The following is a 15,039-nucleotide window of genomic DNA, read 5'->3' as shown; positions in this document are numbered from 1 at the left end:
TGTATTTCATTTCATTTAACAATGAAAACTTCCTTATTCTGTAAGTACTATTTGAGAATCCTTGCTAAAAATGAAAATACTAGATTACACAGGTAAGACCCTGGGAAGGAAGTAACCAGGATTTGGTGCCGCTGCTCAATGAGGTGGACAGCTAGCATGTCTGCTGTTAAGGTGGTTCACTTAACAGTGTACTTTGCAATGAGAGCAATACTTTGGATCACTTTTAAAACACTACAAGTCATTTTTAAATATATGATAGATTGTAAATAGTGATTATTAGAAATGGTCGCTATTGTTGCTACTTGATGGACCCAAGACAATGCATGGGTTTGGAGTTGAAGAATATTCAGAGTGGTCCTGAGGATAAAAGGAAAGGAAAAACAAGACTGAGCTAAACTCACTTACCCACTCAGAATATGGGAGAGATATCAGCAATGATATTTTTTATCCTTTGCATTTGGACCCAGACTGTAGAGACAGACAGGAGTACAAAGTATGCTGCTTGTGGGAAACTGAATGGGAGTGTGTGGTCTTGCACTACTGAGTTGAGAGACCCTCAACCCTGATTCAATACAGACAATTGTTCATTAAATTCAAAGGCTGATCTATTTGTCCCCCAATTTCCTCTTACTCCGTCACTCGATTTACTGTGTTGTATTATCCTAGGTTGTGTTTTCCCCCATGTGTGAATGGCCTCATAACAGTTCCATTTCCTGGAAACTTAAGACAGGAAAGTATTTACACCTAATGCAAGTTTAAGCAAACGATATGTGTGACGAATGGCCAGAAGAAACCACACGGCCCTGACTGAGTTCATCCTGCTGGGGTTAGCTGACACGATGGAGCTACAGATTGTCCTCTTTCTGCTTTTTCTGGTGATTTACACACTTACAGTTTGGGGGAATGTTGGGATGATCCTCTTAATCAGGACTGACTCCCGACTTCACACACCCATGTATTTCTTCCTGGCCAACCTGTCCCTCGTGGATGTTTGCTACTCCTCCACCATCACCCCAAAGATGCTGGCGGACCTATTATCCGAGAAGAAAACCATCTCCTTTGCAGGCTGCTTCCTGCAACTGTACTTCTTCATCGCCTTGGCCACGACTGAATGCATCCTCTTTGGGTTAATGGCCTATGACCGGTATGTGGCCATATGCAACCCGCTCCTTTACCCCGTGGTCATGTCCAGGACAGTGTGCCTCAGAATGGCAGCGGGCGCTTTTACAGCAGGGTTCTTGAACTCCATGGTTAACACAAGTTATGTGAGCAGCTTGCCATTCTGCAGTTCCAATGTCATTCATCATTTCTTCTGTGACAGCCCTCCACTTTTTAGGCTCTCATGCTCCGACACACACCTGAATGAAAGTATCATTTCCACATTTGCTGGTGTCAATATGGTGGGAAGTCTGCTGGTCATCCTCACCTCCTACTCCTATGTTCTGTTTTCTATCTTCCGTATGCATTCAGGGGAGGGGAGGCGCAAAGCCTTCTCAACCTGTGCCTCTCACCTGACCGCTATAACTCTGTTCTACGCCACCGCCATCTATACCTACCTGAGACCTAGTTCCAGCTACTCTCTGGATCAGGACAAAGTGGCTTCTGTGTTCTACACGATTTTGGTCCCCATGTTGAATCCTCTGATCTACAGCCTCAGGAATAAGGAAGTAAAGAAGGCTTTATGGAACGTAACTACGAGATCCCGCCATTTCTGTGGTTGTCTGGTTGATTTTCTGAACAAAACAGTATTTAATTGACTTTTGAAAGCTGCGTCAAGACTCCAGTTTTTCTTTAGAATATTTTCGGAGTGATTAGAGTCTACAGTATTCACATATATGAAACAACGAAGCATAAGGTAAATTATGAAAGTTATATAAGGCCATAGAACCTTCATGTAATCCTTTCTACTTAACTTCTTTTCAAGTCAAAATTTCCAAACTGTCTCTCCCTTTCTCTCTCTTTGCCTGTTACATACACAGAAACCACATAGACACTTTTAGCTGTGACAAAGTTTAATCAGTGCATGGTTGCAAAAGGCATAGATCAATGTTCAGTGTATAATCTGACATATTCTTTATAATAAACTCATGGCTTTTCTGCTCAAAAATTGTATATCATTTGCAAATCATTTTAATTTAACTTGATACTTAAAGCTGAGCTTTATTAATATGGAAGGAAACAGGGAGTTGATTGATTAGAAACTTGGCAAGTACCAAGACTTGCCTAGGAGACAGCCACATGTACAGTTTTTGGACAGAAATTCCCCATGGTCTTAACCCTTGCCACTGAAGTTGCAAGTGATAGAAGTAGCGATGTCCATGTCATCTGGTATGTAGACATAACATGGATGGTTTCCTGCCACAAAGACACGATCCGGATTGTATTCCAATGTTTCCTCTGATCCACATAAGTGATCTTGCCCAGACAGGTGTACGTGAAGTCATCGGTTTTTTCTATGCACCCGTGAGCCATATTCTCACGCCCCAGGTCCATGGTGGTTACCTGGCCCTGGACACCCTGCAGCCAATGATCAGCTTGTCTTCAGAGATAATTTGTTCTTTGACTAAGTGGTAGTTTGCTCATATTCTTCTGCACAAGCTGGATGCTCCTTGACTGGACCCTTTCTTTTCTCTGTCCTGGGTATTTAGCAGATTCATGGATCAGACTGAGATATTTCACAAGTAAATACTAATATTATATTCCTCTTATTAAATGCTTTAATTTCTTTTAAAACTTACAAATAGCACTAATGGGCGATAAAATCCAGTTATTCTGAGATTTGGGTTTGAGACATGTCCTATTTGAGGTCATGTTCTCTGCTCTCTAGTTAACCTCTCCAACATTTGCTGAATCTCCTTGACAGAGTCTACAGCTAATTCCAACTTTGGGAGCAATTTTCACTTAATTATCTTGCATGCTTTTTTAATTCTTTGACTACATGTTTCTTATCCATTTTGATTATTTCTTTAAGCAAAATTACTTGTAAAAATATTTTAAATTATCCTAATTTCTTGCTTATTGTTTGTTACATTTATGTAAAAAGTGCAATTATTATATACTTTATGTAACTCAAGATAAGCTTAAACTATAAAAACATTGAGTTTTCTCATTATTATATAGAGTGGGGATTTATCACTCTCTTTTGTTTTAAGTCCTTGACCATATTTACTAAACCTTTCCTCATGAATGTAATAGTGTTTTTGCCTCTTTGATAGACTATATCCATTGCTTTTCTCTTTTTCTAATTCCCTCATTCTTTTGTTTTGGCTGAATTTTAATTCAAATTCATTATGCAAATATACAGATGTCAACCAACATTTTGTCTCATTTAATGATTTTTGAGTAATTTATTTACTAAAATTAATGAAAGATGTTTGAAGTATATGCATTTAGGCTTTGTTTTGGCCAATATTTTCATCGGTGATTATGTGAGGCCAGAAGAGACTAGCTTACACAACGTGTTAGCATCACAAAGTTGGAAAAATAAACCAACAATTTGGAAGAAATGAAGCAATCAATATCAAGAATCACATACATCCAAAAACACAGCGAAAGAAAAAGAGATGATATTATTAGAAGATGAAGTCCTGCACTTAGGCAAGAAAAAATGTGTACAGAGAATTTAATCTTAATACACAAATATTGATTTTGATATAGTTTGTTAAATGTCAACTAACAGGCATGCACACTGTAATTTTCATTGCCGTATTAAAATGAGAAGTGTACAACTGTAAACAAGAAACAGGTATTTACTAGAAGATGCACACACACAGACACATATGCATGTGTGCACACATGGATATGTACATATATAGGTACATGTGTATGTATGTGAATATCGTCACGATTCTTAGTGACTAGGGTGAAAGGAGACAGGACAGGGAAGTTAGGTAGCTGGGTATTATTTCCTTCTGGTGAAGACTCTGCTCCAGTTGATTCTCCCACTTTCTAACAGTGTGTCTATCGAAAAGTCATTTAACAACCTGAAATCTCAGTTGCAAAATGCATAAAAGAATAATGTCAACCTCAAAGACTGGCATGGAGGATTAACTGAAAGTTTAAATGGAAAAGAGCTATATGTTGTGAGTTCTCAATGCAAACAGGCTCCCCATGCGTACAGACGTCCAAGATGGTTTATTTCACCTTGCTGTCCTTGTTTTTAGATCTGGAACATCTTTCATTTCATCCCCTTCTAGGCACAGAATCATAGACAATAATTGCAAAATCCGACATAATTCTGAAATCATAAAAACATGAGTTACTTTTCTTATCCATTGTATTATTTGCCCAGGGTTTAATATTTCCTTAAATATTGTGCACTTAAGTTAGTTTCTCCTTCTCATTAACTTCACTCAAGACAGAGTTGAATGGAAGGATACACTTGCCCAGACAAAGGAGGGGTGTGCACACATGTGTGCGCGCACGCACACACACACACACAAATAACACAGACACATAAAAACACAATTTCACACAGAAGGAAACAGAAAGAATTTTTTTTTTCAGTTACTGAAAAGACAAAGGAGGAATAATAATTTGGTACAGGGATTTGTATCCATTTGGGATAAGTCAAAAATATAAAGGGAGAAGCAGTATCAACAACCAATTAAAAGTATTATTATTTAATTTTTTTACTTTGGCAAGACTTTTTTAAAGTAACATAGAGATGAGGAATTACTTTGTGATGCAAGCCCCACAAAATGTTAGATGCCATATATCTACCTGTGATCATATTGTGTCTTCTTTAGAGACTAGACCTTCTGTCTCTAGAGGTCTGACTCACAATTAACCCATAATCTAGTCCCATTGCTACCCAATGCTCCTTATGAAAACAAAATAAAAGTGTGGCAATGTGTATTTACTCAGAAGGCATCTCAAATGTTTACAAAAAAGGTAAATTGAATGCTTAATGCATTTCATTACATGTAAAAATGAAATTTTCTTCCTTTTTCTATATGCTCCATCTGATTGGAGAACATCTCATAAAAAGGAAAATACTAGACTCCACAGGTAAGACCCTGGGAAGGGAGTGATCAGGATTTCGTGCTGTTACTCACTGAGGTGGACACATAGCATGTCTCCTGCTAAGGATGGTAATTCAGAAGTGTATTTTGTGATGGGAACAAATTTTTGGATCACCTTTAAAGCATAACAAAATCATTTTAAAATAAATGATAGGAGTCTGAAAACTGATTATTAGAATTGATCACTATTGTTGCTGCTTAAAGCACTCAAGAGGGACTTCTGGGAAGCAGTGTATGAATTTTAGAGTTGAAGAATATTCAGAATGGTCTTGATGATAAATGGAAAGGAAAAAGAAATAGAGCTAAACTCACATACCTGCTCAGAGAATGGGAGAGATATCAGCAATGATATTTCTATCCTTTGCATTTGGACACAGACTGTACTGAGAAAATAATATAACATATGTAGGTTTGTGGAAACTGAAGTGGGATGGGTGGTCTTGCACTGCTGAGTTGAGAGACCCCCAAACCTGATTCAACACAGACAATTGTTCATTAAATTCAAAGGCTGATCTATTTGTCCCCCAAATTCCTCTTACTCCATCACTCGATTTACTGTGTTGTATCATCCTAGGTTGTGTTTTCCCCCATGTGTGAATAGCCTCATAACAGTCCCATTTCCAGGAAACTTAAGACAGGAAAGTATTTACACCTAATGCAAGTTTAAGCAAACGATATGTGTGACGAATGGCCAGAAGAAACCACACGGCCCTGACTGAGTTCATCCTGCTGGGGTTAGCTGACACGATGGAGCTACAGATTGTCCTCTTTCTGCTTTTTCTGGTGATTTACACACTTACAGTTTGGGGGAATGTTGGGATGATCCTCTTAATCAGGACTGACTCCCGACTTCACACACCCATGTATTTCTTCCTGGCGAACCTGTCCCTCGTGGATGTTTGCTACTCCTCCACCATCACCCCAAAGATGCTGGCGGACCTATTATCCGAGAAGAAAACCATCTCCTTTGCAGGCTGCTTCCTGCAACTGTACTTCTTCATCGCCTTGGCCACAACTGAATGCATCCTCTTTGGGTTAATGGCCTATGACCGGTATGTGGCCATATGCAACCCGCTCCTTTACCCCGTGGTCATGTCCAGGACAGTGTGCCTCAGAATGGCAGCGGGCGCTTTTACAGCAGGGTTCTTGAACTCCATGGTTAACACAAGTTATGTGAGCAGCTTGCCATTCTGCAGTTCCAATGTCATTCATCATTTCTTCTGTGACAGCCCTCCACTTTTTAGGCTCTCGTGCTCTGACACACACCTGAATGAAAGTATCTTTTTCACATTTGCTGGTGTGAATATGGTTGGGGCTTTACTGGTCATCCTCACCTCCTACTCCTATGTTCTGTTTTCTATCTTCCGTATGCATTCAGGGGAGGGGAGGCGCAAAGCCTTCTCAACCTGTGCCTCTCACCTGACCGCTATAACTCTGTTCTACGCCACCGCCATCTATACCTACCTGAGACCTAGTTCCAGCTACTCTCTGGATCAGGACAAAGTGGCTTCCGTGTTCTACACGGTGGTGATCCCCATGTTGAATCCTCTGATCTACAGCCTCAGGAATAAGGAAGTAAAGAAGGCTTTATGGAACGTAACTACCAGGACACGCATCCCTTCGTTTCTCTGATTTGCTTGGTAAATTTTCTGAACTAGGTAGCAAATGAACTTTCTAGGTTCATTGGCTCCTACATTTTTCATTGGGATATTTCTAAGTAATTGCTTTCTGTTAATATTCAAGTGCATGCACCCATTTAGGAACCAAGTAATTCACAAGTCTTATAGATGGACTCTGGGCTTTCATGTAATTGTTGTTTTTTTGCTGGGTCCTCACAAATAGGGCTTATTTCTAATCAAATCTTGGTTAGAGAATGAAAGAGATTTAGTATTTAGAATCACAAGTCACAATAGCACATGCAACTAACCATATAGAATATTTAGAATTGTTCACTTATGTTTCCCATGCATTTTTATTTCACTATTTGATCTGTAAGAGACAGCTATGTATCACTCATGTGTGAAACAATTTAAATTTAAAATATATTTGCATTTTAATTTATTGAATTGTCTCCAGGATGGAAGCTTAAATCAAATATTAGGACTACAATTTTAATTGCAGCTATAAACTCACCATTTTTTTTTCCAGAGGCTTCTCCCCATACACACATATATCCATTAATAGATAAGTGTGAGCTTGTCTAAAACGTGGTATCAGGAGAATTACCATCTCATTAGAATGCAACTGTATGGTGACTAACATAATACAATAAAAAATAAAAAAATAATAAAGTATACAATGGAATATTACTCAGCCATCAAAAAGAACAATTTCTCAACATTTGCTGCAACATGGATGGGACTGGAGGAGATAATGTTAAATGAAATAAGCCAAGCAGAGAAAGACAATTATCATATGGTTTCACTCATTTATGGAACATAAGAAGTAGGAAGATCGGTAGGAGAGGAAAGGGAAGAAGAAAGGGGCATAAACAGAAGGGGCAATGAACCATGAGAGACTATGGACTCTAGGAAACAAACTGAGGGCTTCAGAGAGGAGGGGGGTGGGGGAATGGGATAGGCTGGTGATGGGTATTAAGGAGGGCATGTATTGCATGGTGCACTGGGTGTTATACACAACTAATGAATCATGGAACTTTACATCAAAAACTAGGGATGTACTGTATGGTGACTAACACAATGTAATAAAAAATATTATTATAAAAAATAAATAAAGTATAAGTATAATTAAAAAAAAAGAATGCACCAATTACAACTCTCATATTCCTTTCTCTAGTCTTCAAAATTTCCAACCTTTCTTTCCCTTCCTGTCTCTTGGATGGACACATAGGACAAGTTACACACACATGCAGTCAGCTGCTCAGAGTTTAATCAGTGCATAGCTCCAAGGAGGTAGATCAATGTTCAGGGGATGAATCTGACACAGTGTCTTTACAATAAGCTCATGCATTTCCTCCTTATAGATATCTATCAATTGCCAATAAAAATCAATTCAACTTAATATTAAAGCCATGCTTTGCTGGTATGGAGGTAAACAGAGAGTTGGTTTAATAGAACTTTGCAGAGACTGAGTAGGGGTTAGCGCTTCCTAAAGAAACAACCACACTTGGAGTTTTTGGGGAGAATTTCCCCATGACCTTTGCCCTTGCAGCTGACGTTGCACCAGACAAAAGTGATGTCCCTGTCATCTGGGATATAGACACTGCATATGCTGTGTCCCGTCACAAAGAGTCCAACTAGCTCAACCATCCAATGTACCCAGTGACCTATGTAGGTGACCTTGCCCAGAGAAGTGTTTATGATGTCATGGCTCTTGCACCTGTGGGCTTTACTGTCCCTCCCCAGGTCCCGGGTGGTTACCTGGCCTGGACACCCTACAGCAGAAGGATCAGTTTGTTCTCTGAGATAATTGTCCTTCCTCTGAGTGGCTCGCCTACGGTCTTCTGTACCAGCTGGCTGCTCCCTGGCTGGATTCTTTCTGCGTTCCCTGTCCCTTGTATTTAGTGGAATGATATATAGGACCAAGATACTTCACAAGTAAATGACAATAATATATTCCTTCCACTAGATTTTTTATTTTCTGGTAAAATTTGACAATAGTAAGAATGTTTGGGAGAAAAAATCCAGTTATTCTTAGATTTGGTTTTTAGACATATCCTATATTAGGCCACATTCTTCACTCTCTGATTCAGTTTTTTTACATTTACTTAATCTGATTTACAGAGTCTACAAAAACTTTCAAATTCGGGGCCTATAATCACTTAATTATATTGCCAGCTTTTTAATTTCTTAAATATGTGTTTCTTATGTAAATTTTGGTTACTTCTTTAATGCATAAACTTGTAAAAATATTTTTAAATTATCATAATTTTTGTATATTGTTCAATACATTTATGTGAAAAATGTTCCAGAGATTGTTTATTTTCTTTAACTCAAAATAAATTTAAGCTGTGAAACCACTAAGACTTCTAATTATTATATTGAGTGAACAAACAAGTTGGAAATAATGAGGAATCAATATTCAAGAATCACATAGCTCCAAATAAACAACCAAAAAAGAAATATAATTAATTTTGAAATCCTGTATTTAGGCAAAAAAATTTATACAGACAGTTTGATATTATATATAAGAATAATTTTGGATCTAGTTTGTTACATGTGAATTAACATGGACAACAATTTCCAGTAGTCCATTAAAAATGGCAGTTATACCTTTGTAAACAATAATTAAATGAAGGCTAGGTGCTGAAATAAGTGAAGTAATAATCCTATTTAATTTCACGTTGCTCTAATAAAAGAGAAGATAGTATGTTAGTTTACAATAAGCGTCTCTCAGAGGATAGAGATAAGCGAAATTTTGTCAAGAAGATAATGCCCAAGGGGTTGGATGAACAGGTAAAAAATTAAATAAAAGTAGTTGAGTTGATGTGAGAAGATATAATCTGTAGAAAAGGAATGTACAAAGAGCCGTATTGAAAATGTATAACTTTTGGGCCCCGGGGTGGCTCAGCCTGTTGAGCTTCTGACTCTCGATTTTGGCTCAGGTCATGATCTCAGGGTTATGGGATCAAGCCCCATGTCAGGCTCCACACTCAGTGGGGAGCCTGCTTGAGGTTCTCCCTCTCTCTCTGCCTCTCCTCCCCAAACAAATAAATAAATCTTAAAAAAAGAAAATGTACAGCTTTATGAAAATATACAACTTTATAAAAGCAAGCTTAAAACAAGTAGGTTTATTGAAAACACGGAACACACATCAAATAAAATGTGTTGCAACAGAAAGCAGAAATGTGCACCTTGTTGCTAAACTTAGGTATAATTTACCATTTTGTCTGGGAAATTGGTGTGTACTACCTCTAACGTTCTCTTTAAATTTTGTGATTTTAATCTTAATGTGAAAACATTGCATATGTCTACGTACCACTCCAAAGTCTCAGAAGAATCCTTGGTATACTTCAGCCACTTAACATGCATAGTTCCAGCTACTCTCTGGATCAGGACAAAGGGGAAGGTAGTGAATATTAACCAAGTAATATTGAGGGTTTGCAAACGGGAGATCAACTGGATGAAGATTTATGTCGAAAGCTGAGTTTCCAAATTGGGCTCCAAACCCTCAACTTCTTGAAGTCTTAGGATCATTTTAACTATGTGTTGTAAAGTAAAATTAGTAAAATATAACTTATTAGCTAAGGTTGTGTTGAGAATGTGTCAGATTCATTTATACACTGATGAGAGAAGGAGCGAGATAAAAAGAAATTACAGATTTGGAGAGGATATGGAAACAGGAGATTTATTTAGCTTGGAAACAGAAAAAGCAGCATTAAAAACATCTGAAATAAAGGTTGAGGTTTGATTTTACAAGTCATAACATTATCATGCCCAAATCATGTATCACAGAAGAGAACTGTGTTTCAGAGTTATCCTAAATGCTTGATTTGGTGAGAGTAGTCAAAAGGAACAACAGATTTAAGAAGCAAATGCTAAAGATATATCAATGGCTGTTTGCAGTGACATAGCTTTACCTCCAGCGGTAGGGTCCAGTACGGACAGCAAACATGGGCTCATGAAATGGTGCCAACAGAGATTAGAAGCAGAGTGACAAGAAACAAGTTTGGTTTTTAAGTGGCTATGGTCAGTGATTTTTTTCTGACATGTAAACAAAATTGCAACATACACTCTTTTCTTATTCTTCATTTTTACTTTTCCCTTTAAGAAGTGCATGTGTGTTAAATTTATCTCCTAAGGATAGGCTGATAACTTTGCATGAGACCCATGTGAAGTAGCTATCTACCATTAACCAGTTCAGATGCACAGATCATAATGGATTTGATGTGCAAAAATCCCTAATTCCTACAATGATTCTTCAAAGGTGAAAATTGACATTCTACCACAAAAAAACAATGTTTTACATTTTGTACATAGAAAACCTTACGTACCAATAATACAAATATGAAGATGCTTCTAGTGATGGTTACTAAATTAGCTTTATGTCCAGAGCATCAAAAATATATGGACCCATGTGATGATGAATGATATTAAGTGATCCCAGTTTTTTCAATGAAAAAAAAAAAAGAAGAAATAAAAGAAATGTAGAGGACTTCTATAATGGGGGACCAAGGTCCTCTGTGAATCACTATGTCTTTAATAAAGCAAAGAATATACTCAAAATGTTAAATCAATTTTTTCAGAGCTCTGGATATCAACCAAAGGTTAGAAACAATGTGAGGAGAATTTACTCAATAAAAACTGATGAATTTTGGTAAGAATAACGGTTTGTGGCATAGTAACTTGACCTAATACCATCACAGTTCTCAACAGTTAAGCAAGAGTCATGAAAACCAGCAGCTTGAAAACAATGTTAACTGCTGTATAGATACTGGATTGTGCAGACTGAGTTTGGACTCCTAAGGATGCCCCATCCCCAGAGTAATCAATACATCCTATAAAACATAAAGAAATAAGGCTCTTATATAGTATCACAATTAAATAAGACATTAATAACATTGAAAAATCCCATCTACATGGGTATTAAAAAGTTATCAAATAATACACTCCAAATGATAATATAAATTGTAAATACTGGATCATGTAAACTAAAAAATAAAATAAATTACAAAATTGCATATTAGAAGTGATGCAATTTCTGTAAGTCCTTAAAGAAGTTTAAGTGCTACTAATACTAACCAAGACATAATTAAAAGAAATTGCAAATTATTTGTCTTAAATACTCAAGAACGTATGAACAGGAAACTATATGCAAAATAGCATAAGTGAGTTATGAAGAGAAAGCCAGAGAAATGGATGGGATTTTTGAGATGATATGTTTTCTTGTATCCCATGCACGGAGAATGTGTTGATAGACTTTTATTTAACTAGGGACTTCAAAATGTTTCAAGAGAAATTGGTACACCAGATAAACAGTACCAGAAGGGGTGAGGAAGCAGACTAAATCATATGTGCTTATGAACCATCCGACTCATATTCTCTTTGCTCTGGCCTCCTCATTCCACTTCCCTGTCACTACCCCTCAGTGACTTATCTCAGTGAAAATGTAACTGTCATTGTCACCTGTGTCACCTCACTGTGAGGAAGAGACTAGGATGACCCTGGCATTTCAGGGTCCAGGTGACAAGAGTTTCACAAATCATTTTGTACAGACAGTTAATGTCAGCATCTAATTGTATGCCTGGCTTCACCGAGACTCTGCCTGGGAGAAACATCTGGTAGCTAGATTTCTAAATGAATTCACCAAATTGAGATGATAGGATATATTGCATGAGTAATGGGGCATCTCATAGTAGCCCTAGTAGCGGAAAGAGCCTGAGCGCAGTCTCTGGATCTGGGAAAGAACTTGAAACAAGGACTTGTATCTCTTCATGTCATGTTTGCTGATGTTTGTACATCTGTCTAATTCTCCTCTGTGTACCTGATGTCTGAGTTCTGACTTGTTGCAGGAAATGGTTGAATGTTTGGTGTAACACCTACTGTTGAGCCCAATTAAGTAGGGTCTGTGCGTGCAGTCAGGTGGGATATAATGGCCACATAAAATGTGGGGGTGAGAGTGAAGAAATTTCTTAGATAATTCATGCAGGGCGTAAGTAGAAAAAGCAAGACATCTATGTTAATCTGGTTAAACTAAGCAGAATAGAAAACCTGTTTGATATTCTTTAAAAAAGAATAATCCAGGACAGGATCCTAGGTTTAGTGTGAAGTAATCATTCCAGAACAGGTGGCTCTGATGTTTGTTATTGGCTGGTCTCATGGTTGCTGTGGTCATTTACAGGCCAGCCAGCCAAAGTGGGAAGACAGACATCCTTTCAAGTAAGTGAGTAAACCTGCTCACAGTGTTTTCCCCCCTATTTCATTGCCAAGAATTAAGTCAGGCAAGGTGCAAGAGACACTGGGAACACATCCTAGCATCTATGGAAATAAAAAAGAAGGAAATGAAGGAAAATTTAATTTCATAGACACAATGAGTTTCTAGCATGGTGCACGATACCATCAAGAAGAGAAGGAGAGCCAAATAAAAGGAATTAAGGGAAAAATGGCATGGTTTAATTTAGATCATAAACAACTGTTATCCCTGAAATAATAAAGAAAAAACTGATGAATGTGAGATAGTACTGAGAAGAATACTTTTTAAAAAACTATTTCAATTAAAAAAGATTGCAAGGATATGAACTAAGAGATTAGAGGGATATGAGTGGAATTAACTGATATGAGGAGATAAAGTCAGCATAATTTGATGACCGACTAGATACTGTGGGCAAACTGATGGAGAATGAGAAATATGTCATATTTTGTAATTTAGCTGGTTTTATGTATGGTAAAATCGGGAATCAAAACAAAAGAAAGTGCTCAGGCATAATCTCTATGTAAATCCTGCTACCATGTCTCACAATGGATATTCAACCTCAACCTTGATGTTGGCCACCATCAGCTCCCACATAGATTACTAAAATCCACTCCCCTTCTACTTAGTGTCTCCTGGCTTCCACTCTTGTCCATGCCATAGTATACTGTATTCTTGTATCATCCCATTTTCAGACTTTGTAGCCACTGTTAACAATGGAAGAGAACACAATAAATATGATAAGTGACGTAGAAAGATTAAATGGTAGAGTGAATTATTGAGTCTCTAAAAATCCCCAGAGTGTTCTATGTAGGGGGTTCCATACTTGGAGCTGGATGGGCACCAGTAAACAACACAATGCCCTGGAATCAAGGAGCTAATGACAAGAAGAGAAGGTCAAATTCAGGGGACAGCCAGGTTGTTCAGTTAGTTAAGCATCTGCCTTTGGCTCAGGTCATGATCCCGGGGTCCTGAGATTGAGTCCTGCATCGGGCTTCTTGCTCGTGGGGGCGGGCAGGAATACTGGGTCACTTGTCGTGGCATATGGCGCGCTAGCTCAGTTTCACAGAAGAACACATCTTTGGTAGTCTATAGAGTACAAATTTTTTCTTATGGAAGTATATGTAACTAGAAAATTCCACCTACGGCACGAACAGAGGACCTTAACACATGAACATCCCGGACGATACATGGAGTCTAGATAATTTCGAAGTTGCGTTATTTGAGTCTTAGAAATGGCGTTTTAATAATTTCAAATTTAGTATCCTCAGATTTCATGCATAAATACAGACCAATTTTAAGTCTGTGAATATCCTAGTGGGGGAATTGCTGTATTCTCCATAGATGGAGAGGAAGGGGAGAAAGGTAGAGAGGAGTGGCCAGGAGGCTACTGTTCCTCAGACCATACTCCATAGGGAGAGCATCTTCATGGCAGCTCTGGGCCAACCAGAGACAGCCTTGGTTACTCTCTAAGTTACCACCTGATCAACAAGATTATTGAGTTTAAAAATGCACCATATCATGGAGAGAAGATGCCCCTGCAATGAATAAGGAGCTATTTTCTACCAAAGTTCCACCGACCTATTTAAGTAAATTATGAGTTTCACAGAAAAATAAGAATGGCTGGAATTTGTTCCGTGAATAATTCAAAACCAAAATTTATATTACATAAGACCATAGTCTTTATAAAAGAGTGACACAGTGATTTCTCCATAATATAAGAAAGGTAAGCAGAAATTATTTTACCCCACTTATTTTATTGCACTGTAACTTTTTTTTAATTCAAGAATCAAAACTCAGAAAACACCTTCTTCCAATCAGGTTCCTTTATGAGATAAATCTGAACTTCAATATATACAGTATAACTATAATTAATCAATCTTTCATTTTTTTAAGAGTAAATGAGATATAAAATGGCATGAAATCCTTTTGTGATTATGAAAAGTCTCATATTCTTAGTTGTATTGACATTACTAAAAATATTAAATTCAAAATTGTATTTCCTATTTAATATTCTATGAAGCCCATTGAGGTTTTTGTTTGTTTGTTTTTTTGAGTATAGTTGACACACAAACACACAATATTACATTAGTTTCAAATGTACAACATAGTGATTCAACAACTCTATACATTGTTCTATGATCAC

At 37.6% G+C, this 15,039-nt stretch overlaps 2 protein-coding genes across 2 annotated transcripts; both read left to right on the top strand.

The window, feature by feature from the left end:
• Positions 1–779: 779 nt before the first annotated feature.
• LOC113250033 (olfactory receptor 5F1-like) lies at positions 780–1,757 on the top strand. The gene has a single exon (XM_026491443.3). The coding sequence runs from the start codon at positions 780–782 to the stop codon at positions 1,755–1,757; it is 978 nt and encodes a 325-aa protein (XP_026347228.2).
• Positions 1,758–5,711: 3,954 nt separating this feature from the next.
• Positions 5,712–6,656, top strand: LOC125282567 (olfactory receptor 5F1-like). Its single transcript, XM_048217631.1, has one exon. The coding sequence runs from the start codon at positions 5,712–5,714 to the stop codon at positions 6,654–6,656; it is 945 nt and encodes a 314-aa protein (XP_048073588.1).
• The last annotated feature ends 8,383 nt before the right edge of the window (positions 6,657–15,039 follow it).

This window comes from Ursus arctos, unplaced genomic scaffold (genome assembly GCF_023065955.2).
Source record: "Ursus arctos isolate Adak ecotype North America unplaced genomic scaffold, UrsArc2.0 scaffold_23, whole genome shotgun sequence".
Classification (NCBI taxonomy): domain Eukaryota; kingdom Metazoa; phylum Chordata; class Mammalia; order Carnivora; family Ursidae; genus Ursus; species Ursus arctos.
Note: the sequence above shows the minus strand (reverse complement) of the source record. Positions and strands in the feature narration are given on the sequence as shown.